General features: G+C 42.2%; 1 protein-coding gene across 1 annotated transcript in view; it reads right to left on the bottom strand.

Moving 5' to 3' along the window:
- PRKCE (protein kinase C epsilon) overlaps window positions 1-27,128 on the bottom strand; it is a 422,794-nt gene that overhangs the window by 241,419 nt on the left and 154,247 nt on the right. The window contains exon 2 of the mRNA XM_077337194.1: window positions 12,972-13,035. Within this exon, the coding sequence (XP_077193309.1) occupies window positions 12,972-13,035 (64 nt within the window). The remainder of the gene's footprint in view (window positions 1-12,971; window positions 13,036-27,128) is intronic.

The raw sequence follows: 27,128 nt of genomic DNA on the forward strand, positions 1-27,128 counted from the left end.
TAAAAGTGAAATAATAAAAAATTACCTGCAAAATGGAGACTGGTCAAAAATTAACTGCTTAAACTACACAACTGGTTACAAACAGGAATAGTGGTCTGCTGTGAAAGAATTGAGGGATGACTTGAGGGAGGGGATGTTGTCTCCTGTAGATAGTTTCAGAATGGCAATGATGGTGGGTAGTGTTATGGTTGCCATCTGTCCCTCACATAGAGGTTTGATAAGTGGAAATGGGAATTTGATACTTTTTAAGGCATGGAGGTAAACTGTTGAATTATTTACCTAATTTATTGTCCACCGTTCTCATTGAGCCTCAAGGCAGATTACATAGTGCAAATCAATACAGAACTCAGGATGGGACAACCAATAAGCAATAAGCAATAAGCAATAAGCAGTGTAATGTGATTAACCTTGTAGAGATCTGAGGGCCAAACTAGACATGTGGTTTTTCAAAGAGTTGAGTCCAGGGTGTAAGCTACACGGAGCTCTTATTCCAACCCCAGATCGATTCAGTCCCTGCCCTCTACACAGAATGCGATTTCTGTTTGGATTGTGGGCGATTTAAATTTTCCTTCTGCAGCAAGGATTGATCCGGAGTGACCCTACCTTTATTGTGCGATATCATGGAGTGCTTTAAATGCTCAATATAGTTTAAAATTGCATTGTTTTGAATCTGGGCTCTCCCCCGTGGTAGAGGACCTGTGATTGGCTACAGGTGGTCATGTGACAAGCCTGCCTTAAAGGAGAAGCCTCTAATTTCTCTCAACTTCTGTCGGCCTTGGATTTTTTTTTGTGCCTTCTTCGTTCCCTCCCCCCACCTTCAAGAAAAGAAAGGATTTTTTCCTCCCTCCTCTGACTTCTTGGATCCTCTCCCCCCCCTTCAAGAAAACAAAGAAAGAGTCTCCATTTGCCTCCCCCCCTCTTCTGAGCCTCCCTAACCTCGTGCAGAAGACTTTCCTGTTTCAATGGGGGGGGGGGGGAAGAGGAAGACCCGAGTTCAAAGCGATCTGAATTCAACAGGATTGACAATGGAATAAACAAAATAAGTGCAGACTCTGCCTTGGGCACAAATCAGATTCCCCACAGTAGATGGGAGGAATGGCTGTTACAAATTACAGGAGAACCTGCTTGGGCTTAGATTTTGCCTCCATGAGCAATAGAAAGATTCCTTCCTCCTCCATTTTCTTGCAGTAGAACAGTGCTGGGGAGATGGGCCGTTATTTCCTCATTTCACCTGCTTTGTATGTACCGAGAATTCCATCAGCAGCAGCAAAAACAGGGAAATAACTGCCCTCTCCCCCTTCCCGGCACTGTTTCAGTGTGAAGAAACAGCCACAGGGGAGGCAGTAGCCCTGCATCCTCCTGTGATGGCTACCTGAACCCAAACAAGATCTCCTTTATTTCATACAGACATTTCCAACAGCTGCTCTTCAAACAAAGCTGAAAGATAGCATAAACATGGTTTGTTAAATGATGCAGAAATTACTGAGTAGTGACAGATAGTACGTTCTACACACACTGGCATAGTTCATGTTTAATCACTCGATATTCACTGCAGGTCAAACTGATAATTAAGGGGCAGCTAGAAGGGCCATTTAAAGTGGGAAACCCTAGTAGAATGCCTAGTGGACAAAGAAATGGACAAACGGTGCCGGGCCGCGAAGGCCTTGGCGCCGGGCCGCGGCTCCTTCTCCCCCTCCCCCGAAGCGAGAAGCTTGCCAGGCCGCGAGCAAATCGGCTGCCAAAGCGGCCGATTAGCTCGCGGCCCGGCAAGCTTCTCGCTTCGGGGGGGGGGGGTGGAGGGAAGAGAAGCTTGCCAAGCCACAAGCTAATCGGCCGCTTTAGTGGCCGATTTGCTGGCGGCCCAGAGGGGCTGGGAGGCGGAGCCACGGCCGCCGGCATGGCGGCAGCGCAAACGCGCGTGCGCGGACTGCCGCGCACACGCATGCACGGCAGTCCGCACATGCGCGCTTACGCTGGGGCTGCCGTGCGTGCGCGGGCCCCCGGGCCGCCCTCTCCCCAGACTACGGAGCAGCGGTCCGCAGCGGGCGCAAGCTTGCAGACCGCTGCTCTAACACTTAGGTCTTTAAACTAGGGATGCCAGCCTCCAGGTGAGACTTGAGGAAACTCAGAATTACAGTTCATCTCCAGACTATTGAGATCACTTCTGAAGAAAATGGATGCTTTTGAGGGTGGACTCTATTATATTTTACCTTTTGAGGTCCCTGTTATCCCCAGGCTCAATCCTAGTAGTTTCCTCATATTGATCTGGCAACAATACCCCTATGAATAATGAGTAATAAATCCTGTTTTGAAAACAGGTCACAGAAATGCAAAGGGAGGGCGGAAGGGCCCCTCCAGACCAGGGTGGGCCTGCCTGCCAAGTGGGTTGCCTGAGCCGGCATTGCAAAGTACAGCCAGATGCCCCCCAGCTCTCCCTAGCCTATCAGACTTGCAAAAAGGGTACATATAGCAGGTCCAACTTATCCAAAGGCTGCTGAAACATGCTATCTGCTGGTTGCAGGGTCAGATAAAGTACATACTATCATTTCATTCTGCACATAAAGAGGATTCCTACAATGAGTACATTCAAATTCTATACTAGCTCATGGAAGGGATTAAGAGTTTCCTGGTGTCCCTGACTCAGATATCAGGGGGAAATGGTTTCATTCCATATTGCAGGATCAAATAAATAGGTCTGTTTTTCCTACTAATTACGGTATCCTGAACCATTGTGTATGGTGGTGAATGGTGGGGAGTTTATCAGTTGCATTCTCTTTGATAAGCAGTTGTGTGTATCTACATTAGAGATACCAGATCCCTCCTATCCATGAGCCGAGAGATGGGAGAGTAGGGTTGTCAGTTCCCAAGCATCCATTTTCTCCAAGGGAACTGATCCCTCTAGTCTGGAGATCAGTTGTAGTTCCGGGAAATCCCCATATTACGGAGGCTGACATCTCTATCTCCTTCTCTCTGTCTCAACGGTATTACTCTACCTGTGCTGTATTACCATCACAGAGTAGACAGAAATCATAGCTCAGAGCAGCAAATGTTTTGTATCCTGACATTTTAGTTAAAGGCATGGGAAAGGGCCTCTGCTTGGGATCCATCTAGACACTCCTGCAAATTAAGCAACAGTCAGACAGAATTAGGACACTTCAGAGGTGTCCAATTCACACTATGTACGTAGTTAATATGCCCAGGTGATATAAAACTTACTTGGATTGCCTTGAAGTTAATATTTCTCCATTTGGAAACAGGAAGCAGAAGCTAACAATCCAGCCATCCAAATGACTCTTGCTGCAACCAGACCTTAATCATTAAAATGTAATGGTAAGAAATTAGAGGTCAAGATCCCATTTTCACTTATATTGATTTGAGCCCTGCCATTGGTTCCAAAGGCTGTTAGTCTGGGGGGAAACTGGCAAATGGAAACCACCTGTGTTTTAATGCAATTCTGCATTGCTATATTGCACTTTATTTTTCTTCATTAAACTGAAGGCCTGCAAGTAATCATCACAATGTACTAATTTGTTCCAGATTCTGTGAACAATGGATATTGGATACCAAACTGGAATGGATAATTATGAAGGCAGCCTATGATAATCATAAGTTATGTGTTATTTATGTGTTAAATAGTGCTAATAAAATAGTCCCAAATTCTTTAAAACTCCTAGTGCACTAAATTGTATTATTGTTCCTAAACCGTCCCAGAAGCTTGTTTGTTGAAGACTGTAATCCTAAAGCATACTTGCTAGGAAAAATCATAGGGCTTTCTTCCAACATGCAAAGGCCACCAAAGCCACCATTTCACCAAAGTGACATGTTGTAAATGCTATAGCTGAGCAAATATGCACTTCTTATGAAACAACAAATGCAGAATTTACTTGCATTAATTATTACATGTGAACTGGACTTCTGAAACAACAAGCCATGGTTTTAGTTATACCAGCCTTGGAGGCCATCTGCCCATACAGGTGGTAATCCGGAAACTCTTCAGCAGCTCTCAGTTGTCAGCTATCCATTTGCTTATAGTCTGTATAAAGCCCTGTCTCCATGCTCACTTTCCTGCTCTGCCAATTGCCTCACTGTACATTACAGCTGCTAAGCTAAAAAAAGTTAAGTTAATACGATAATAACTTATGTTTTTGTGATAACTGATTGTCCGATGTAACAAAACTAGTTTATGGGTTAGGTCCAACCAATTTCTCTGTCAGTAAAAAGGCAAAGAGGGGATTTTCTTTAATCACTGAAAAGGCTATGCTGGGCATTCACAGGACTGGGTGAGACATGGGCTATAGTAAGCAAGATTGAACAAACAGCAAGAGATATCCAACCCTACAGTCTGTTAACTCTGTTAACCAGTGTTAAATTGGCTTTGCAATTCTGCTCTGGCAGCAAGATAACAAGCCACTATTAGTCTTTTGCATAAAATGGCAAACTATGGTTAGCTGCTCCAATCCGGATAGCCCAGGCTAGCCAGATCGCTTCAGATCTTGGAAACTAATAATGGTTGGCTCAGGTTAGTATTTGGATGGGAGATAACTAAGAAAGTCTAAGGTTACAAAGGTTACAAAGTCTAAGGAGGCAAACTACCTGTGACTGTCATTTTACTTGAAAACCCCATGTGGTTGCCTTGAGTTAACTGTGATTTGGCAGCGTTTTTTTAAATTTCTGCAGAAATGCAAGTTATTATAACATTCAATACTACAAGATACCCAGGACTCAATAGGGAAAAGGTTTTTTACCTCATTATTCATGCTAACCTTGTTCAATTTGTGTGTCCATATTCCTCAAAACTTATTTTATTTGTGATATTGTGATAATGTGACTGTAAAGTAATGGTAACGTTATGGTATGTTGAGTTTACTCCCTGGCCTTGGGATAAGATAGTTGCTGCCAATTACCTTGTAAGAATGTTTCATACTGGTATGGGAACAGATGGGGCAAGCAACATATGGTGATGTGATAGCCTTTGATCACTTTCACAGACAGTTTTATTTCTTCCATGTTTGTGTAGACAACAACTGAATTTCAAGGGGATTTATTGGCTCTTTTGGCAAAGAATTATCATTGGCTATATTTGGATGTGTGACACAGTTAACTAATGTAACAGAATTAATTTTTGCTATATATTCCCATATATTCATGTAAGGAGTTCTTAGTCTGAGAAAGAGTGCTTGCACTCGAAAGCTCACGCCCTGAATAAATCTTTGTTGGTCTTAAAGGTGCTACTGGATTTTGATTCTATTGTGCTACTTCAGACCAACACAGCTACCCATTTGAACTTCTAGATAGGGATCCGTGCTGCAACCAAAGCACCAAAGTCTTGTGGCACCTTGTGGCATAAGCTCTCATGAGCCCAGAGCCCACCGCAATAAATTGGTTACAATTACATCCTTTTAACCCCATTACCTTCAACGATCCTCTGAGTGTATAACAGTACTTAAGTTTGTAATGTTAACCTTCAAGATGCCAAAAGGATGTTCTCTTCTTCACAGAGCATTTTCCATCCCTGGGCCCAGTTACTGTTGCTAAATCAGAGCAGTTTCTCCATGGTTGTTCCATAAATGTCTTATACTATTTGCCGAATCAGGTCCTTCTCAGCCAAACCTCTTGAGAGGAGCCTCATCAATGGTTTCTTTCAACAGGCATTATGAAGTAATGTGGGACTGGACCATGTCCACTCAATAACATGAAGGTGAGCTTTTCCTTAAAATAATATACCGCAGTTAATATTATATGAGACAAAACCCCACTAACTCAGTTGCCTGTGTTTTTATGAATGGAGTTTAAAAATCAATAATTAACTAGACCTTAATCTTAGAAACCCTATGAAAGGAAAAGTGATTGCTTCCCACACAGTGGAGCAATAAAGCAGCACAAATGTAAATGAAAGACAAAGAATTTAGGTAACAACTAGGGAAATGCTCTGAATAGGATTCAGGCAACAGTGGGTTAGTTATTTATCTATTGTTTCCTCCTTCAATACAGAGTTTCTTGAAAAGGCTCCCTAGCAACTGTACCAATTAAGTAGGTATGTCATTTTTCAGAGGTGCAATTAAATGACTCCCAGGGCTCTACAAAAAAGATATGTAGAAGGAAAACAAGTAGTGAGATGCATAGCTATAGTGAAATGCAAATGGAGATTCTTTCAGGCAGCAGGATAAGATGGGCAGCATCCTCCTTTTGTATCCAGAAGTCAATATTGCTTAGCTTTGGAGGGAACACTTCAGTGTGCATGCATTTCATTGCTTGCCTGGGTATTCTCTGGTGATGAGATCATCACTGGTGGATAGTTCTAAGGACCTATTCGCAACCTGATGAGGTAGGAGCAGGCTGCTGAGAGTCAAATGAAAAAAAAATTGATGTGCAAATGGGAGTGTTAGGATGGAAGATAAGTTAAAGTTTGGAAATGACATAGCTATAACTATTATCAGTATCATGTTATCTAACTTTACTATAGTATTAGCTGTAGGACATTAGATGGAATGAGATCGTAGAAAGGTGGAGGAAAATTCTAATGTAAGAACCATTCATCAGACCTTAGATCCAATAGCCTCTCCTTCAGAAAAAAGATGAACACAGACAACTCACATCTGCAACACAATTTTCACCCTGGGACCAAGTTCTGAATTGTCAACACTCCCACTTTTCATATGAAATTCAGATAATTTTTCAATGTATATTAAAGCCTTCAAGAATCCCAGGACTCTAAATACAACTGCTATGGCTACAGCGAATGGGCTAAAGGAACGGCATGGTGCGAAATGCAGACACATGGAACTCTTTGCAAATATGACTTCATCTCCAGGCTGCCGGGGTGAAAGACAGCTGGCCATTACTAAGCACCGTCTGATTCCGGAAAGCCTTCCATAGTACCAGAAATCGTTTTTGTGAACCCTGCCTCTTGTCCTCAGCAGCTGATGGCTCACCATGAAATGTTATGTCACGGTAGTGTGATTCATTTCAAGAAAAACAACACAACTTGCTAACATTAAAAAATACTGTTAAAGACATCATACTTGTGGGGAGGGGGGGGGAGAAATCTGTACTTTAAAAAAATCAACATAATAAAGTCACAAAAAAATTCCACTATTCTTACCTAAAAGGGACAGACTAATTATATGTTCACACTATGGATTATTAAACTCCAAGTTTTAAATGCAAATATGGGTAGACAACTTTATCTTATCAATGCAGCATCAAAATTTTCCTTGTCCTTGGGAATGATAAAAAAATTCAAAACAATGTGATGGATCCAACCAGCTAGTGAAAAGGGAAGGACTCTTATACATTAACAAGTGATGACTGTGCAAGGGATCATAAGACCTATATGGACCGTTTCCACATTGGGAATTAGCCCCAGCTTACTACTTTTCCGGTAGTGGGGCAAATTCCTGGTACCACATGGCATCAGCAGTGACTCAGGCCCTCCATTGCCTTGTGGCAACGGAACACGGGTATATCCACATTCTCTTTTCTCTCCCAGGCAGCAACAGGACCTCGGTGGCCTATGTGGCAGGCCCAGCTCCTCCCCGACTATGGTGTCCCAGAAGGGACAAAAGACACCCCAGCATTGCATAGCACCACCAAGCCACCTGGGGCATTTTCCCCTTGTTTAGGAACATGGTATTGCCACCATGTACCTAAACAGGGAAAAATTCGCCCCCACTGGCCTCCTGCACAGTCGAACCTTTCCGCCACAGCTGTCTTATCCAGAGATAGAAATCCAGGGTGGACAGTGTGCACCATCGAAAATGGCCCCCATGGCAATGCAGGAAGCAGCAGGGTAAACTGCCCCATTGCAAACATTTGGGAGCAGCCTGGCGCAATGCCACCGGTGCAGAAAAGGACATGGAGAAAAGTCATGTGTGACAGGGACTATAATTAGAAAACGAATTGGATGAGATGGAGTGGGAAAGTTGGTTGGGTTTAATGCCTTATTCCTAGCATATTAAACAGTATTAATCTAAAACAGAACATTGTCTCATGTGCTTTGTGGAAGTTACACGGCCATTAAGCCAAAATCTTAAATGTTTTCTGGTTTTCTTTATGTTTTAAGGGAGGGCATTCATTGGATTGGAACTAATGGTACCTTACAGCTAAGTGAGGAAACTCCTTCCACTGGAGAAATGATTCATTCATCTAACAGAAGGAACTTTCCTCTAGAGCAATGCCTTATAGAACGGAGGGGAATTATCAGATCCAACCCATGATATTTAACATTTTATATGCCATCATCAGCACTTCATACTGTGCCTGCAAAGCTAATGGAAGTTATTGTAGACTCTGAATCACAATAACAACATTTATCTTGATGAAGGTAACTAGGAAAGGACATTAGTCACATCAGAATTGTCAATAGGTAGCATAGGTGTAAGTAGTCTACAAAGGATTCTTAACAGCTGGGTTCATCAGTTCAGGGAACACATTTAGTTCCCATTGCAATAATATCCCATTTACTAATTTTATGTACAAGAACTAGATTTAAAGCCCATTTCACATTTAAATGAAATGGGCGCTAGATGGCTTCTTGCTACCCCCCCCCCCTCAACTCCCAAAGATTTCTGCCAGGGTTGGATATTTTCAAGTCGGCCTACCTGGTGTCTCCCCACGTGGCTCCTAAGCGGGCGGGAGGTGCGGGGACAGTGGATCGTGGCGTCTCAGAGTCAGGCGGCAATGTGCTGGGCTGCGGCTGCGGCAGGCCAGGCGTGGCGCTGGCAGCGGCGGGTGAGGCACGGTGCTGGGGGCAGCGGCCCAGGCACGGCGCTGGTGGCGGAGCGGCTCAGCGGGGGGGGTGTTTGTCGGGGACAGGCGAGGGAAGCGAAGTCCGGGGACAAGCGGGGAAGTAGCGAGCAGTAAACCGTGGCGTGTGGGTCAGGATGGGAAGGGGACGGGCGGCAGCAGGCGGGATGGGCGATTGTGGCCGGGGTGGGGAAGGCGTGCGGTGGGGCAGGCGGAGACGGAGGGTCGGCGTCGGTTCGGTGCGATTTCCATCGGCGTCCGAGGGCAGTCGCTGGGCAGTGGGAAAGTAGTTTTCCCTGAGCTCAGCGGCGTGGGGCAAGGGTCCTCCCCGGCGGCAATCCGGCAAGGATGGCGGCTCAGGAGGACTGTAGAGTTGGCGGCGCAGTGTCTGGGAGACGGGCCAAGTGGCCAATAGGGAGGCGTACTTCGCGCGCCTCCCAATTGGCCACTTGGCCCTGGATTGCCACTCTGAAGAGCGAATCGTTTAAAGAGCACCCCACAAAACAGCTGATACTGATAGGAATGGCACTCTTTATATGCCTTCCAAAGACTTTGCAGGCAAGGATGCAAAGTCTTTGGGAAGGCATTTAAAGAGCACCACACCTGTCAATATCAGCTGTTTGGTGAGATGCTCTTTAAATGGCTCTCTATGCCTTTGCAGGTCAACTATTTTGCCAGGCACTCTCTTCCCCCCACAAGATAGTGGAGATGCTCTTCCCTACCTGGGATGGGGACCACCCAAAACTTTTCAGATGCAGACGAATCCAAAAAAGTGAAGGGTGATTCAGGTGCTTCGGATTCAATCCAAATTTCTTTTTGCACACATCCCTAATTCTAAGAATTCTTTCATTTAAAAATAATGGTCTTAATCCATTTCTTAAGACACTAATAGACAGAGACATCTAGGCCTGGCAACAGAGATTTCTGTTGGTTATGATGACATCAAAGGTTTATTTGAAGCCACATGTAGAAGAGATGCAGCCTTGCCTAGCAAGTGAGGCTGACTACAGCCTTGGTCCCCTGTAACACAAATATTTTCAGTTCCCACATCAAGCATTTCACCTGCATTTTGCACAAAACACATTCACTGAAAAGTTCATAGTGAGTGGCTATAGTGAGCAGATATTACCATGTCTACTGTGCTGTGTTTGACAGCGCAATCCTAAACCAAGTTATAGTCCTCTAGCCATGCTGACTTCAATGTACTTAGTATATTAGAGGGTGGATAAGAAAGCAACACAGAAAGTTATGAGACCGCCAGCTTGGTGTAGTGGTTAGAAGTGTGGACTTCTAATCTGGTGAGCCAGGTTTGATTCCGCACTCCCCCACATGCAGCCAGCTGCATGACCCTGGGCTTACCACAGCACTACTAAAGCAGAACAGCTTTAGACTGAGCAGTAATATCAGGGCTCTCTTAGCCTCACCCACCTCACAGGGTGTCTGTTGTGGTGAGAGGAAAGGGAGGCGATTGTAAATACACTTTGAGACTCCTTCAGGTAGAGAAAAGTGGCATATAAGAACCAACTCTTCTTCTTCTTCTCTTCTTAAGGTAAAAGATTTTCAGAATATTATTAGGTTTTTATCTGAACATGCACCACTCCTCTCCTCCACAGCTTCCCTCCTATATATATGGATACATAATAGTACACATTTTGTTCAGATGTTAGATATATGAATTCACAAGGTAATAACCAGGCAACCTTTCCTTAGAACCCCTGTAATGTAACAAACAATAGAATTATGCTATCTACACTATGGAAAAATAGAAAGGCAGCTCTTTGAACAAAGGAAAACCACATAAAGGGAAGCATGAAACCTATAAAAATGACTTTCTGTCAATATGAATGCTTACCAGGGTTCTCCCCTAATAGCTAGCATTAGAAGTCATTTTGTAATGACATAATGCAGATGCCTTACATGTTAGCCAATGGGAGGAAATGTTTCAAACAACACAAACTGAAATCAAATGGTTATTGCTAAGGCATGATTTAAGAACAGAGAAACTGAAAGTTTCAATGTGCTGCTCTGGGTAACACACACACATACACAGACACCCCTCCTACATTTGTGAGCTATTGAAACTTATTCTTCCCACTCTTGTGCTGAAATGCAAACCTGTGTTTTCAGTTTAAAGAAAATCAACTAGGCAAACATAATTTATCACCTTCTAGAACTCAATGCAAAGAAACATCATTGGAGAAGGCACTCTGAATGGGCATCTGAGGGAGGATGTGAGTCATTATCAGCCTATGGATCAAATATGGAAGCGAGGAAAATGGTAGTGGCCACAAGACAAAGGAATGACTTGCACGCTGGTGGAAGAGCATCAGCACCAAGTAGACTTGAACAGGAAACAAACAAACTGGAAATGTATTAACAAGAATTTAGCAAATTGTCAGAATAACAATTCTCAAAGCCAGAGGCACATATCTTCCCAAGGGAGAGCTGAAACTGCCTTTGAGTCAGTTTTTTCAACATATTAGGATTGAACCAGGGGACAAACTGGTAGGGATGCCAGACTCGAGGTGGGACCAGGATCACAGTTCATCTCTAAACTACAGAAATCAGACATACAAAAAATACAATGCCAAATTATACACTATCATTAACAGCATGTTAGTAGTGCCAGCTATGGATTTCAGGCTGCTACTTACTTGCTGATCCCTGGCATCAACCAGGGAATCTTAGATACCACTTCATGGAAAGAGCTGCAGCGGGGGAGGTGGCACTGAAAGCCAGAGCTTTCTATCTGCCAGAGCTTTTAATCATAGAATCATAGAGTTGGAAAGGGCCATACAGGCCATCTAGTCCAACCCCCTGCTCAACGCAGGATCAGCCCAAAGCTGATCCTTAATGGGATATAACCTGCAGGGTTTGGGGAAGAAGAGGGAGGTTATGGGATTTTACTTTGTTGGTTTAAATAAGCTACCTTGAATCACAAAAAAAGTTAGACCTTTCCCCCAAAAAAACTGTCAACAGTGCAATTCTAAACAGAATCAAAACGTTCTCAACTAACTGGCTGCAGTGGACTCAGAGATATACTTTGCTTGTGATTACACTATAAATCTGTTAGATATTCTGTATATGTAGGATATGCCAGATTGATCCCCCACCCCCAGTTTTACAGTCAGGACATGCAAATCATACAACCCTTTACAAAGATGGGAATGTAACCACAATTGTAAGACGTAAATAGACTTTAAAAGCAAAATTTGAGCACAGCTTGTGCTTTTATGAACTCCTAATTATTCAAGTACTGTAATTATTCATTTTGAACACCACCATGATAAAGCACAGAAAGTTACATTTCCCTCTGATCCTCTCATTTCTTATTCTAGTGGAAACTGTGTAATGCCAGATGGAAAATACCCGGTTTTCAAGGCATGGAATCCATACACATCAAGCAGGAAAAAGGCAGAGACAAAGCTCACACCCAAACCAGAAAACAAAAACACCCTCATCTTCTTCGCACACACCAGCAGTTTAAAGCCCTTATGAAGATTACTGGGAAGACCCACAATATAGTATCTGCTCTGTTCCTGTTAAGGCAAAAAGCGGACTTATGTCTCAGAAAGTGGGTAATTGATATGTTGTTAGATCCATCAGTTGTCAGCTAATAAGCCATTACGTTTATGTCTTTCATCACGAAAGCTTTGATTTTCAAGTCTTCTGATTTATAGATGACAGTAATGGCTTCATTATCATCATTCTGTAAATTTGTAAACCTTTAGAAGCTGTTTCCCTAAACTGGTAGCTCCAACGATCTTTGCCTTGCCTACTAGTGTCCTTATTTATCACAGCTAATGAAAAAGTCAGTCCACTGCTGGACTGGCCAATGAATGTTTTAAATACATGTTGGTGCACCCCTTTCGTTTCAAAACAATGAAAAACACATCCGTAATATGATGTTTTCACATAAATATTCCATAATGTGAAGCTGTACTTTTCATTAAATATTCAGCTTCTCCACACAGGAAAATCCAATTCCTATCCTTCAATGATAGCGCAGGATCCAGCGACATGTGGCGCAGTCCAGGTCTACAGTGACTGAGCTTCAACGGTGGCAGAGCATCAACCTATTCAGTGGGTTAAAGTATAATGTATAACAGTTGCATGTTTGATACAGGTATACATCACAGGGAACTCCTGTTTGGGTAGCAAACAGGAGGAGACTTCTGTCATGAAGCAAGAAAAAATAATCTTCTGTTTATGAGTGAATACCTTACCTTCACCGGATGAGCCTGAAAGATCTATGATGACATACACTCTTCCTTCTGGCTCCAAATCAATCTGCAGTTGAACAAAGCAAATATATATATATCACTATTATGCATTCTGCTCTTTAAACAGGACTTGTGTGTGTGTGTGAAATACCATACCATGTAATTCTAAACAGCCTTCTATGCCCACTGTCTCCAGTTGACCTAAAATGCTTCAAAGACTTGAAAATGAAACTGGATTCTGATGCCACAACCATCCCAACCCAGATTCATATATAAATCAGACAGGCTTGGCTGATACAATATAATGGGATTCTTGTGAATATTTAATTGTATCTCTAAATTTTAACGATGTAGCACTCTTAGTTTTAACATGGGGAATATGTAAAGACAACACTTTTTAAAAAGCATCTGATGAAGGTAGCTTTGGCTTCTGAAAGCTTATACCTCTTAATGGTCTCCAAGGCCCTATTGGACTCGAATCAGGCACTTTTAAAAGTTACAAATGTATAATTTTGCTTATTCAAAAATCTCAGGGTAAGTAATTAGAGGTTAAAATCAAATATAAAATAGGCCATTAACATTATATAATATTTTAAAACACATATAATAAATGGTAAAAAAGCCTCTTGTGGTGCAGAGTGGTAAGGCAGCAGACATGTAGTCTGAAAGCTCTGCCCATGAGGCTGGGAGTTCAATCCCAGCAGCCGGCTCAAGGTTGACTCAGCCTTCCATCCTTCCGAGGTCAGTAAAATGAGTACCCAGCTTGTTGAGGGTAAACGGTAATGACTGGGGAAGGCACTGGCAAACCACCCCGTACTGAGTCTGCCATGGAAACGCTAGAGGGCGTCACCCCGAGGGTCAGACATAATCCGGTGCTTGCACAGGGGATACCTTTACCTTTACCAAATAAATGGTAAAAGTGTTCAAAGCTCTGTCTGCTTGCCTCTCCCCATAGCCTGTCAAGGTTTGAATAGATACTACTGGAGATGGTTTTGTGCTTTAGACGTGGCAAAATGCAGGTGCACAAGGGACACATCCATCCATTTTGTAAGCTTCTAGTATAAAGGAGAACTTGCAAAACTCTTCTGCAGGGAACTGTGCATAGTCCATTTGCACATCACCTGAGTGTAAAGACACATGTGTTCTAAAAATAAGTTCCTCCTTGGGATGCTATACTAAGAGAGTGAAAAGCAGAAGCAGATGTCACCTGCAGATCTTCTTTATGCCACACCTTGTGATGTGTGAAGCCACTATGAAAGGTGCTGAGGTGATAGCAAGTCTCTAGGGTGAGGAAGTTCCATAGGCGTATAGCAGCCAAGAACATTCCCTTATCTAATTGTCAATTTTGTCCTGAGCTGGCACACAAAAAGCAATTTGAAAACGGCATTTTTAGCTCATCTTAGAAATTGTTATGAGATATAAGGGGCAGAGGTGATATCTATGCTGACACTATGAATTCAGTACACATGGATATTTGGCTGGACACAGCAGGAACTGCATGATAACTCTAGCAAAAGGTAAGGCATCTAATTAAATAAGAGATCTTGGGCATGTGAAAAATACTGTTATTCTCACCAATATGTGCTAACCTTGGTAACATAATATTCTGGCCCTGTTGCCATGGCCATTCTGCCTTCATTTGGCAGCCCAGGCTCTTCTATTCTTTGGTGCATGAACAGCCCACCTGTCCTGCTCTCTTACAAAAATCTTGCCCAAACAATAAAGAATTGTTTCCTAAAAGGATCACCATTGGGGGAGATGCAAGTCAAGGGAAAGTAGATTAATTAGAAGAAAGGCAAGTATTTTGTTTTGTATAAATTAATTTTAATCATGCAGTTTAATGGCCTGCTGGTTCACTCAATCAGGTGTGTAGGTATTATTGTAAGAAATGTTAGTCTAATCAAAGTACAATGCCCTACAGTCTAACAGAAAGAACCTTTGGAGAACTCAATCCAATAGTGAATCAGACCATCCTAAGAGATGCAGCCTCCCAAACACTCCTCTCTCTAGCCCTGAGCCTTCATTCATCCCCTGGGAGCCAGTTCGCCGGACCCTGTAGCAAGTTGACCCTGATTCTATGAACCATTCTGCTTGTGATCTCCTACAAATGTGTAAATGGAAGAGCTAAGCTTGCCTGATTCACCTCAGTCCCACTCTGCCTTCTTGACACCTGTTGAATTTATTTACCCATATTGCTACCTAGATTCCTGCTTAACACTATTGCCAAACAACCCCTCCTGGAACTACTGTGGGGCAGGGGGCAGATCGGTGCACGTCCCAAGTCTGCTTGAATCTACCTATGTTCATGACATTATCTATTGCACAAAGATGATGCTAAAATACAGAAGTTATACAATTTACCACCTCAGGGAACTCTTTCAATCTCCATTTGTTTTGGCAGAGAATCTGTTTTTGCTGAGGATCCCCTTGTGTGCTTCAGAGGTTTGGTGGGAGCCCTTCTGAGAAACACTCTCAGTTTGCACAGGGAATTGGCTAAGATTTACAGGTTTAAGCAGGCTAGTCAACAACTATTTGAATGGTGAATGACTGGGAAGATCCCTATTTCTGTCACCAAACATGGGTAAAGTGGGAACAGGAGTGATACCCATGCAAGACAGTAGAAGGGGGGGGGAGCAGTGTTCTATATGAGTCTATAGTACTGGTAGAGCCCCTCCCCAAAATATAGCTTGAAGACAAAAAGAAAGATGGAAGGAAGTGTGACTTATAAAATACATTCAAAGACACTCAAAGTAACCAACAATTTCTCTACTCTGAATTTCTGTGAAGTTAGTTTTTAAATTTTAGCTAGTGCTAGTAGAAGGTAAAACAGGTAAGCAGCAAAAAGGTAATACAGCCCAATTCTATGCATATTACTTGGAATTAAAGCTCATTAGCTCCAGTAAAGTTAAATTAGTGTGCATCATAAGTCCCTATTAAACCTTGGGATTTACTTCTGAGTGAACATGCAAAGGATTACCCTGTTGGTTGATTAACCTACTAATAAAACACACTGAGCTCTGATATCTGTGCATATAGAATGCAAACTGTATGATTTTTTTATATAAAGGATAAAAGAAAACAATATTCAAGACATTCTCCTACCCCAAGTTCATATGCAATGTCTATAAAGGAAAATGAAAAGATTCGGGAACCCCTAAATTACATGCATTGTATAGGCATCATGTTAATTCACACTGGTCTCCCCTTCATCAAGGAACTAAACATACAAGACACTGAGTCTCCAAAGGTCTCAGAACCTACATTTTGATCATTAGAATTGACAAGTACAGTTTAAATTATTTATAGTAATGTCTCAGTAAAGTGAGAATTCACTATATCCTGCCAAGATTACATCATTGCTGGGAAGACAAGAAGAAATGGCCTTTTGGGAAATGCACTAGTATAATTCTATATAACATCTTGGAGAATATTCTTTGTTTTCTTAACACAAGACTGATTTGAGGCTGAAGGAACTCACATTTGGACCTCCCCCAAGTGGCACAAGAAACGATGCCTCTTGTCCTCATTTCACCATCTAAGCAAACTATTTGCAAGTTCTTCCCCAAGGTTACAAAAACATGGATGGTTACAGTGGTGGTCTCAGCCAGTGCAATCCTAGGCAGAGCTATACCCTGAGTCCTTTAAAGACAGCAGGCTTAGAAGGAGGAAATTAAGACTACATTGACAGACTTCCAGCAGCACACCCTTTCCATTTCACAATACAAATTTTGGCTAATTCTTTTCAGTCATCACTACAAATGCCCCCTTCCCTCTAAAGAACAAAAACTGGACATCCAGTGGAATGGTTTTAAGTTGTAATGTTATCATGTATGTTCAAAATTGTTAGCCATCTTGGTCACCCTCCTGAGGACCGAAAGTTGGGTCTGGGGGGTTCAGCAGGACCATTGGGATCTGTGCTGTGCTGGTCTCACTGCAGACCACCACAAATGGATGCCTCCTGTGACTTCTTAGTTCTTAATAAGGTCCAGAAGTCCTAGGTTATTTCAGTTTATCTGGGGTCTTTTTATTGGCACTTGGGACCTACTAAACTTCTCTGCTGCCACCCGATAAAGTTTCAGCATGAAAAGCAGAGCAGTTGTGAAGATGAGGTGCCCCATTATATTCTAATTGGCAAGTTGGTAAAATGCTGTATGGATCCTATCACTGTTAGGTGGATTGAGAACTGGTTGACAGATCGCACCCAAAGGGTACTTGTAAATGGTTCATCATCTACTTGGAGAGGACTGACGAGTGGAGTGCCTCAGGGATCTGTCCTGGGCCCTGTGTTGTTCAACATATTCATTAATGATTCGGATGAAGATATAGAGGGGATGCTTATTAAATTTGCAGATGACTGGGAGGGGTAAGGATTAGCATACCCAGGGAATTGCTAATCAGCACTGTGGGATGGTAGGTGAATTTCCTTCAGGTCAGGCTGGATTCTGGAGGTTTTTGGTGAAGGGATCACTTGGGCATGACATTGGGGTGACTGTGGGTGGGCAGGTAGTTGTGACTTCCTGCATTGTGCAGAGGGTTGAACTAGGCGACCCTGGAGAGTCCTTCCAACTCTATGATTCTATGATTCCATGTCGATGCTGGGAGCAATGTCATCACTTTTAAAGAGATTTGGTCTCCATTTGTAATTAGAACACAAGCTCCAGACTGGGGGAAACTCTTCAGTTTCAAAACTTCATTCATTTTCAAACCATAATATGCATACTTCATTGAGGTCATCCACTTAGGGAAACAAAGAAAAGAAGGGAGGATGTGATAAGAATAGCTGTTCATCAGTAGAAAAAGGACTACGTAAATTTGCATAGAAAATTTATAAAAGCCCTTTTTGTTAGTTCACCCACAATGAAATTCAATAAAATATTGGCATTTTTGTAGAATAAAGGAAATGTCTCTCTTTTGTAAAGCATGTTTGAGTATACATTGTTTTATCAGAAGCAACAAAGTAAATGTTTTGAAGTCAGAGATAACTGTGGCCTTTGAAACATACATGTCAGTACTCCACACAAGGTCTTTTTCAAAGAGCAGAAATTTTAGCAATGGGTCTCATCTCAACTACTTCTCCTCCCTACATGACACACATTCACAGAAGGTTCCAGACCTGCATTTGTGAAGTCAAAATGGTTGTGTGCTATTGTTGGACTTAAAAGCACGAAAAAATAAACTGCAGGGAAAAACAAGAGGGTTAAGGTAAGCATTTATTTTTGTTATATTTCTGTGTGCTAAAAAGAGGGTGATTTTCGTAACTGGATTGAGAGTTGAACAAACTAGACAATTGAGCAGGTGACAAGATGGAAACAAAAACAAAACTTGGAAGGCTGGAAATGGATGGGAGGGGGAAAGAGCAAGAATAACACAAGAATAAGTAGGGACCTGTGGAGGTGAGAATTCTTTCCTAGTGCAAGTCCTCAGGTATCCTTCCCCGCATCATTATGTTTGGGGACCTGGTATCTTGGACCAACCTGATAACAACTTTTCTAATAACTGTATTTGTTGAAAAAAATCTATACCCTGCAAATTTTACAACATGATGTGATCTTATACTTCCACACCTCATTGAGAAGGTGAACCAGTTACAAGAAACTCAAGTAGCCATTCATCTCTAGTCCAAAAGAATGTTGGATAACTTAATTATTGGGATAACTGATGTTCAAATGAACTAGGTTCTCTCTCCATATAAAGCAAAACAGACATGAGTGTCACCAGTCATTTTGCAATCAGAACTCTGAGCATTACAAAGATGATGAAATATTGATAGAGGAGCATGAGGCTTTCATGTAATGCTTTGTCACAGGCGGAATGACATTGTCACATTGATGTGAGGTTTTCCATTTTGCAATGACATAACACAATTACATTTTGATACTGGCTATTGAAATTTGATACTGTGTCTTCTTCCTACAGCTATGTGACATGTCACTGATCACAAACATATTTTGTTGGCTTTTTCATCTTTAGTGTTTGCATGAATAATACACAGGCCCTAATTGGAAAGGGTGAAAAAATAACCAGAAGCAATTACAATCAACTTACAAACTGTTCTACTTCTCCCCCCCCCCCGCTTGAAAAAGCCAGTCTCACAGAATTTTTATATAGCTTAAAGCACCTTTTGCTTCTATTGCTTTGTAATGCAGATATCAAACCTACAGTGGTCAGAGTGCTCATTTGTATTACAAATGCCGATTTCCTTACTTAACACTAACATAAGCTTGCTGGGGGGTAAACGGTAATGACTGGGGAAGGTACCGGCAAACCACCCCGCATTGAGTCTGCCATGAAAACGCTAGAGGGCGTCACCCCAAGGGTCAGACATGACTCGGTGCTTGCACAGGGGATACCTTTACCTTTAAACATAAATAGCAAGTTCAGTGCTAGCTTAAACCTGATGCACTACAGAACATAGTTTTTTGAAATAAGGACTTTGTATTCATAGACCTTGGTTACTACTGATGATGCCCTCCGAGGAAATTAAGACATTTTTAAAAGTTGTACCTATATGTCTCTTTCCCAAGTGTGGATAGTTAAATGTTTCAGTGCTCCCTTTGACTTCCCTCCATTTGGAAGTGGGAAATGAAACAGACAGGCCTGAAGTAGCTGAACACCCCAAACCCCGAACCAAAGCAGAATTTTACAGTTTGTGCCCATCCCTAGTCCAAAGTGTGGTTGGCAGAAGGAGAGTAAAAACTCTGCACTTGAGATTTTTCATAGGCTGGCTCCTTGACTCAGTTTCCAGACACAAGGGTTGGTTTCTACCTGTAAGGCTATAAATAGCTTGGCGCTGGAAGTGAAAATTCTCTTCTCATGTCCTGCTCTCTGTGAGAGTTGAGGCTTGTATGTGGTGGCTTCTCAGCCTTGGGATGTCATGTCCCTTTAGGGAATAGGAGAACCTCTCTTACTGTCTTTTAGGCGCCATGCCCATCATTTATTTTTATTCAAGCTTTTTACTAAGAGAGTTAATCTTTTATATGTAGATATTACTTCTATCTTGAGGTGTGTTTATGACATGAAACTTTTTCTGTCACTAACTCTATGCCAGAAAATATCTGACTCGCTAAAGTTGTGTTTTTCGAGCTGCAGTCACTGGAAGAGAATTCACAAACCTATTTCTCGTCATTCTCTTCATTTTTAGCCTATTCTCATCTAGCGAGCCAGGTTTGATTCCCCGCCTCTCCTCCACATGCAACCAGCTGGGTGACCTTGAGCTCGCCACAGCACTGATAAAGCTGTTCTAACCGAGCAGTGATATCAGGACTCTCTAAGCATCACCCACCTCACAGGGTGTCTGTTGTGGAGAGAGGAAAGGGAAGGCGTCTGTAAGCCACTTGAGACTCCTTCAGGTAGAGAAAAGCAGGATATAAGATCCAACTCTTCTTTTTCTTCTAAAGTTGTCATTAATTTTGGTCAGTTCATGATTTGTAAAGTGATGTCCATGGAAGGGTGATGGCACACACATTCCACAAACCTTCATCCTATTTGTGGTGGTTTATGAGTGGATACATTTCTAGATAGACTTTCTCCACTCAACTGAACCATTTAAAAAACTCTAAAGCAATCCTGAGAGCTTGCTTCAACCACTGGGATGCAGAAGTCGTAAAGGTGTGGGCAGTTTTTTAGTAATAATTACTAAGTAGTCGCTCTTTCTCAGTCTCCTTGCTACTCTTTGGACATTTGGACTTTCTAGCAGTAATTTTGGACACTCAGTGTTTCTCCTAAAACCTCGTTCTCCTTGTCCACCAGCAAGTATCTTTGATATGTCACTTCCTTCCAAACCAGATATCTACCAGGGATTATCCTTGCATATCTGCATTTTTTGTATCCTTAAAATTTAGCATAAATGGTAACTATAATAATTGAATGCCTGTAAATATATAAATATTCTTCTTAGAACAAGTGGGATTCCTGGTGGGATCCATGATAGAAGATATGAAAGGTTGAGAACCACTGGGTTAGACTGAAAGGGAATAACTGGACCAGGGTCATCAGCCTGCTCAATTGTGATAGTAATGAACCCTTCCAGATAATCTGGAAGGGAAATGACCAGATGAGTTTGGATGCCACCCACCCTTTCAGGTTGCTGTATTGATTCAAGAAAGCACTAGCATCAAGATAAGAGGACAAGGGCAACTCATCTAATAAACATTGCAAATGATGGATTTACAAAATGGACATGTTGCAAACCCTGCTGTACAAAAGATACCGGTATGTAAAAGATAGCATTTAAAAAGATGGATCAAGACAAAGGAAACAACTTGCAGACAGATTAAAAACAACATTCCTAAATCAATTGTTTACAGGACACAGGTCATGTGGATTAAGAGCACTATCATATGCTGATCAGCCCTCCATTACTGTAACACAACATCCTTTGGATGACTATTGAAAACCATTACCAAAGCATCAATCTATGAACATTAAGCAGCCAGCCTGAAGGGATGGGGTAACAGTGACATCCAAACATTTGGACCAAAACAGGGGGGGGGAGGGGTTCCAGTTACATAATACAAAAATGTCATTTAACTCATCATGACTGGATGGCAAACACCTCTACAATCTCAGAACCAGGCTCCTAAATGATGTGTTCTCCCAAAACCACTTTGCGAAAATTATCTTAAACATCTATACATTTCTGACAGTGTCGTTTCTGCCCTATGTTGACCCAACTGAACTGGTGGAAGAATATTCAGTTGCTCAGCGAGGAAAACGTTTTATACTCCAGTAACCATCACTTCAGTTTAAACACACAGGGAAAGATTCTGGCCTGAACAATGGAGGCAAAGCAGCTAACAGAAAGGTGTTTAATCTAGGGTTGTGCTTAGCAGCATCTGAATCGGCCATTTCAGGCCGATGCAGACAGTGCCATGCTGCGGGGGGGGGGGGAGATGCCGGTCCAGGTGCGTAACTCGGCGCACAACAAGCAGGCGTCTGTGCCTCCCCCCCCCACAACCCTAGTTCAGTCTCATGAAAAACATGAAATTAGGTTCAATGGCAAAGCCCAAGGTCAGTGGGAAAATGTGTACAATTTAACCCAGCAGTCTAGAGGGACTGTACCAAGGGTGGAATTCCCATATCATTATATGATTCATTTATGTCACTTCAGACAAAAAGTAGTACATTTCCTTTCATAAACTCATGAAATTGTATTGATAGGTTAGGGCTTGTTTAGAGTTAAGACACATTACCAGGTCCACAAAAACATTGCTTGAGTTCTATCCAACAGAGAATAAGTATTGACAGGCACGTATCTCCCCCCTCATAAGAACATAAGAGAAGCCACGTTGGATTAGGCCAATGGCCCATCCAGTTCAACGCTTTATGACACAAAATGACTGTGCCCCACATGTCATCAGGAGGTCCACTGTCAAGGCCAGGACTCCAGAAGTCCTCCCACTGTCGCCCCCCCCAAGCCCCAGACATAGAGTTCCATCTATACTTTGCAGTGATGGACCTCTGCTCCTTATGTTTATCCATTCCCCTCTAGAAGCTGTCTATGCTTGTAGCTGCCACCATTTCTTGGGGCAGTGAATTCCACATGTTAATTACTCTTTGGGTGAAGAAGTCCTTACTTTTATCTGTTTTAAGCTTTCTGCTCGTTAATTTTATTGAGTGCCAAGTTCTTGTATTGTGAGAAAGGGAGAAAAGTACTTCTTTCTCTACCTTCTCTATCTCATGCATAATTTTGTAAACCTCTATCTTGTCACCCCACAGTCCTTATTTCTCTGTGCCAACGAGCCCTAGCCCTTCTCCACAGAGAAGGTATTCCATCATCATCATCATCATTAAAATTTATTACAGGCCTCTCCCCCAAGGCTCCAGGCGAGTTACAATGCTTAAAATCCCAATTAAAAAACCCTACACACAATAAAACACAGTACAAATTTATGTGAACCCCATTTGGGGATAACATGTGGTGGTAAAAAACAATAGCTAACTACAGCCCACCACGAAGAAACCATTCTAGAGGGCAGGGAGACAGAGGGAGCTGTTGGTATTCGCTACTGCTTCTCCAATCACTCCTATAGGGAGCCCCTAATCTTCCTTGCTGCCCAGCCTCAACCAACGACCTGGCAGAAGAGCTCTGTTTTACAGGCCCTGCGAAAAGCCAGAAGCTCCCACAGGGCCCATAGCTCCTCCGGGAGCTCATTCCACCAGGTCAGGGCTGGGACCGAAAAGGCCCTGGCCCTGGACGAAGCCAGGTGCGCCTCCCTGGGGCCGGGAACAACCAATAGATTAGCACCCACAGAGTATAATGTCCTATGGGGGGGCATAGGGCAACAGGCAGTCCCTCAGATATGTTGGCCCCAGACCACGCCCAACCACTACATCACACTGGCTTTTTAATTGACTTTACTGCATACTCCCAATCTAATATCAAGACATGTGGTCCCCTACTGCTTACCATTTTCCTTTGCAAAACCTGCCCATTTATACTCATTCATTCTCTTATGGCAGTTACACAGGAAACATAATATTAAAAAGTTGAAGAAGAGTTAGTTCTTATATACCGTTTTTCTCTACCAGGAGTCTCAAAGCGGCTTACAATCCCCTTCCCTTTCCTCTCCCCATAACAGACACCTCGTGAGGTAGGTGTGGCTGAATGGCTCAGTCAGCATGGCTTTAGCAGTGCTGTGGCAAGCCCAAGGTCACCCAGCTAGTTGCATGTGGGGGAGCGCAGAATCAAACCCGGCTCACCAGATTAGAAGTCCATGCTCCTAACCACTACACCAAACTGGCTCACAACACTAACAGCAAATTGATACAACCACAATTAAGTAATCCCACTAAATACTATTATTGAAATTATCAATCTACTCAATCACAGCTAAGGAGAGTTCAAAGAACTCCATCACATCACCCTGGAAAGCACAATGCTCACATTCCTGTGACAAATATAAAATAGTTTGGCAGGCTACACCTCAATTGGTATCTTGACCCATTTAAACAACAGGTCTGCACAACTGCCAAAGCCTGCTTGTATTCTGTTAGCCATCTTCCATACTTTATGTGGTAGGTCAAATCCTGCAGGCCTTTCATTGGTGTTTACCTGGTGATGGATTTCAGGTGGAACCAATTGCATCCATGCTTGCAACCATTCTCTAGACTGATAGTTTGTGATTGCAGCATTTGTACAGATTATTGCTGGGTGTTGGGATCATAGTATGGATAAGCCCACATCTGCTGTATCTTGTGGATTGGAAACTCTCTGTTCTCAATTATCTTTCTAAATTCACAAAGAAGAGAATCTTGTCTTTGAACAGTTCCATAGGGCCTGCAAAAGGGAGCTCCTCCACCAGGCATTTGGTTGAGGTCAACCTGTACCATCACTTCCCGAGGGCCCTCCTCCTGAGCTCCCTCCTATGGCACCCACTGCAGTTCCGCCCAACCCACTGGGCTATCAGTGTGAGTTACTTTAATATTTAATTTTTCTATGGTTCCATGTTGTTTGTTGTTTCATTTCATTCATCATTGTTAATCTAAGTTATCTGTATTGTTTCTGTTCTGTTTCATGTGAACCGCCCTGAGACTTTGGGGAGGGCAGTATACAAATAAATAAATAAATAAATAAATAAATAAATAAATAAAGTCCCATCCAGAGTAATGCCAAGGTACTTAGTGTATGGTTGTGTGTAACCTGGGTGTAATTCTAGTTCACCTCCTTGTGGTACATGCTGGATAACTCTAAAGAGCTAGAATCTATCATGAATCTTAATGGCCAATAAAATAGATTTAGCTCTTGCTCAAGAAACTCATCTTGATAACAAAAATTCCACAGAGGAAAAATTGCAGGAGATTATGCTATTGGCAAAATATACCTATGGCATAATGACTTATGCCTGAAGCAACACTAAAAATGTGAAGTTGGTACACATCCACAATAACATCCACACAGTCATACTATAATTTGGGGAAGTACATGTCAATGTTTACAAACTACTTGCAGTTTCATGGTCAGCACACAAACCTACCCTCATCCTTCTTTATATGCAGGTAACCATAGAAATTGTTGATACATGATCAACAAAAATGGTTATTATTTTTAATGAAAAGGCAACTTTATTTTATGGATTTTGTTGAGAATGATGTAGAGCCAGCTTGGACAAGTGGTTAAGAGCAATGTGCTCTAATCTAGCAAGCTGGGTTTGATTCCCTGCTCCTCTATATGCAGCCAGCTGGGAGACCTTGGGCTAGTCACAGTTGTGCTAAAGCTGTTCTCACTCAGCAATTTCTCTCAGAGCCCTCTTAGCCTCACCTACTTCACGGAGTGCCTGTTGTGGGGAGAGGAAGGAAAGGTGATTGTAATCTACTTTGAGACTCTTTCAGGTAGTGAAAACCAGGATATAAAAACCCAGCTCTTCTTCTTTGTTTTTACATTCTTTGACAAGGCAGTTTCATAATTAGATATTTCATGTTACTGTCTTCCAGCTTTATATTGCAACAATGGTGACTTTTATAAATTTTTGAGAAACCACCTCAAATAAAAAATAGTTTTTAAGTTAAATAGAAAGGGCCTACAGTTGCAGCAACCTTCTAAGCTTATCACAATCCAAATAGGTAACATTTTGAGGAAATATCTAGGGCTGGGGTAGTCAAACTAATGCTGGCAGGGGCTCATGGGAATTGTAGTCCATGGACATCTGGAGGGCGACAGTTTGAACAGCCCTGATCTAGGGCATCTCCACCGATTAGAGGGAAATGTAGCCATGTGCTGGACATTTGGTGGCCTGTTTAAGAAGACACTGTGATACCAACTCAGCATTTACTAGTTTGTATAATAGAATTCCTATCCACAACTGACATTAATTGGCACACGTCTTGGCCGTCTCAGCAGGGAGACTGAAAATTAGCTGGACATGGAAACAATTACTTGAAAAAGATTGAACTGCTTTTAACCCCAAGTGCGTGTATCATTTCCTTTTCCTAGAAGTAACTGGAGCACTCTGGAATGGAGTCACATGATTTCTGCCTTAATCTTTAAACACTGTATGGAATTTAAAGTTTCAAGAAGCATCTATTCTACAAAAGTGCATTGTGCAAAGAAATGTCCTTGTTTCCATTATAACAGGGGTCTTGGATATGACAGAGATTATGCAACTACAGTGTCTACCAGCTCATAAAATATGTTCTCTATAACAGTAAACCATTTCCTTCCTTCCCAGGTATTTTTGAAGGCGAAATTGTGTGTCCCTTGTACAGTTGCTAGGTTGCCGCTGGCCACCAGCAGGGAGGCTGGCAGCCCTAGTCCTTTGAATGTATACTGTATAATCTCCCTCATCTTTCTTTTTCCACAACTGGCATACATTAAAATTCTGCTGTAAATCCCCCCATATCCACACACATTTCTAATGACAGCTGACTCTTGGCACATCTACACTGCCAACTAAAATGAATTTTAAAATGTTTAGCTGTGGAGGCTCCCAACTAAGAAATGATAGGAGCTGCTTCCCTGTGGAGGTATTTTAAATCTGAACAAAGAATGCCAGTACTGCCCATTTGAATTCCTAGATTTCTTCGGGATAACTGGAAGCCATATTTTTAAAATTACTACAGACCATGTTCAACTTGGCTTAGAGTTTTACTGCGGGTGGTCATGGCTGGATCATTGATTTAAGGAACAAGTTTCAACAAAACTGAAGTGGTTACAGGTAAGAACAAAAGGGCACTGTTTGGTAGCAAAGTTAGCTGTGTTGTTGTCAGAAATCATATACCTTATGGCTTTTAATATCACTGGTAGGCAAAATTAAGAAATTCTGTCTCACTTACTTTGGCCAGATCACATGATCCAACTCAATGGAGCAAGAAATTATGCTAGGATTGGTCAGTAGAAAAAGAATACCAGGTTGACAGTGGGCACAGTGGTTAGATACAATCAAAATGGGCACTGACCAGAACATTATACAACTAAAAGAAGCATGGCAACAGTTGAGCCATAGAGTTGCCAAGAGTTGAACTCTACTGAATGGCTAATACATCTTTTTGCGGGATGTTGTTATACAGGGATTCCAAGTCCTTGGTGGGTAATATAGTGTTCTCTGGAAGGTTGTTCAAAATTGTATTTTCCTCAGAAAATCTGTGGTGTAGCAAACATAGCTAGGGTCTGAGAACACAGGCCATATAACTAGATAGCCCCATGATGGTAGTGCCTATGCTTGA

The sequence above is a fragment of the Paroedura picta genome, chromosome 1, assembly GCF_049243985.1.
Source record: "Paroedura picta isolate Pp20150507F chromosome 1, Ppicta_v3.0, whole genome shotgun sequence".
Lineage (NCBI taxonomy): Eukaryota > Metazoa > Chordata > Lepidosauria > Squamata > Gekkonidae > Paroedura > Paroedura picta.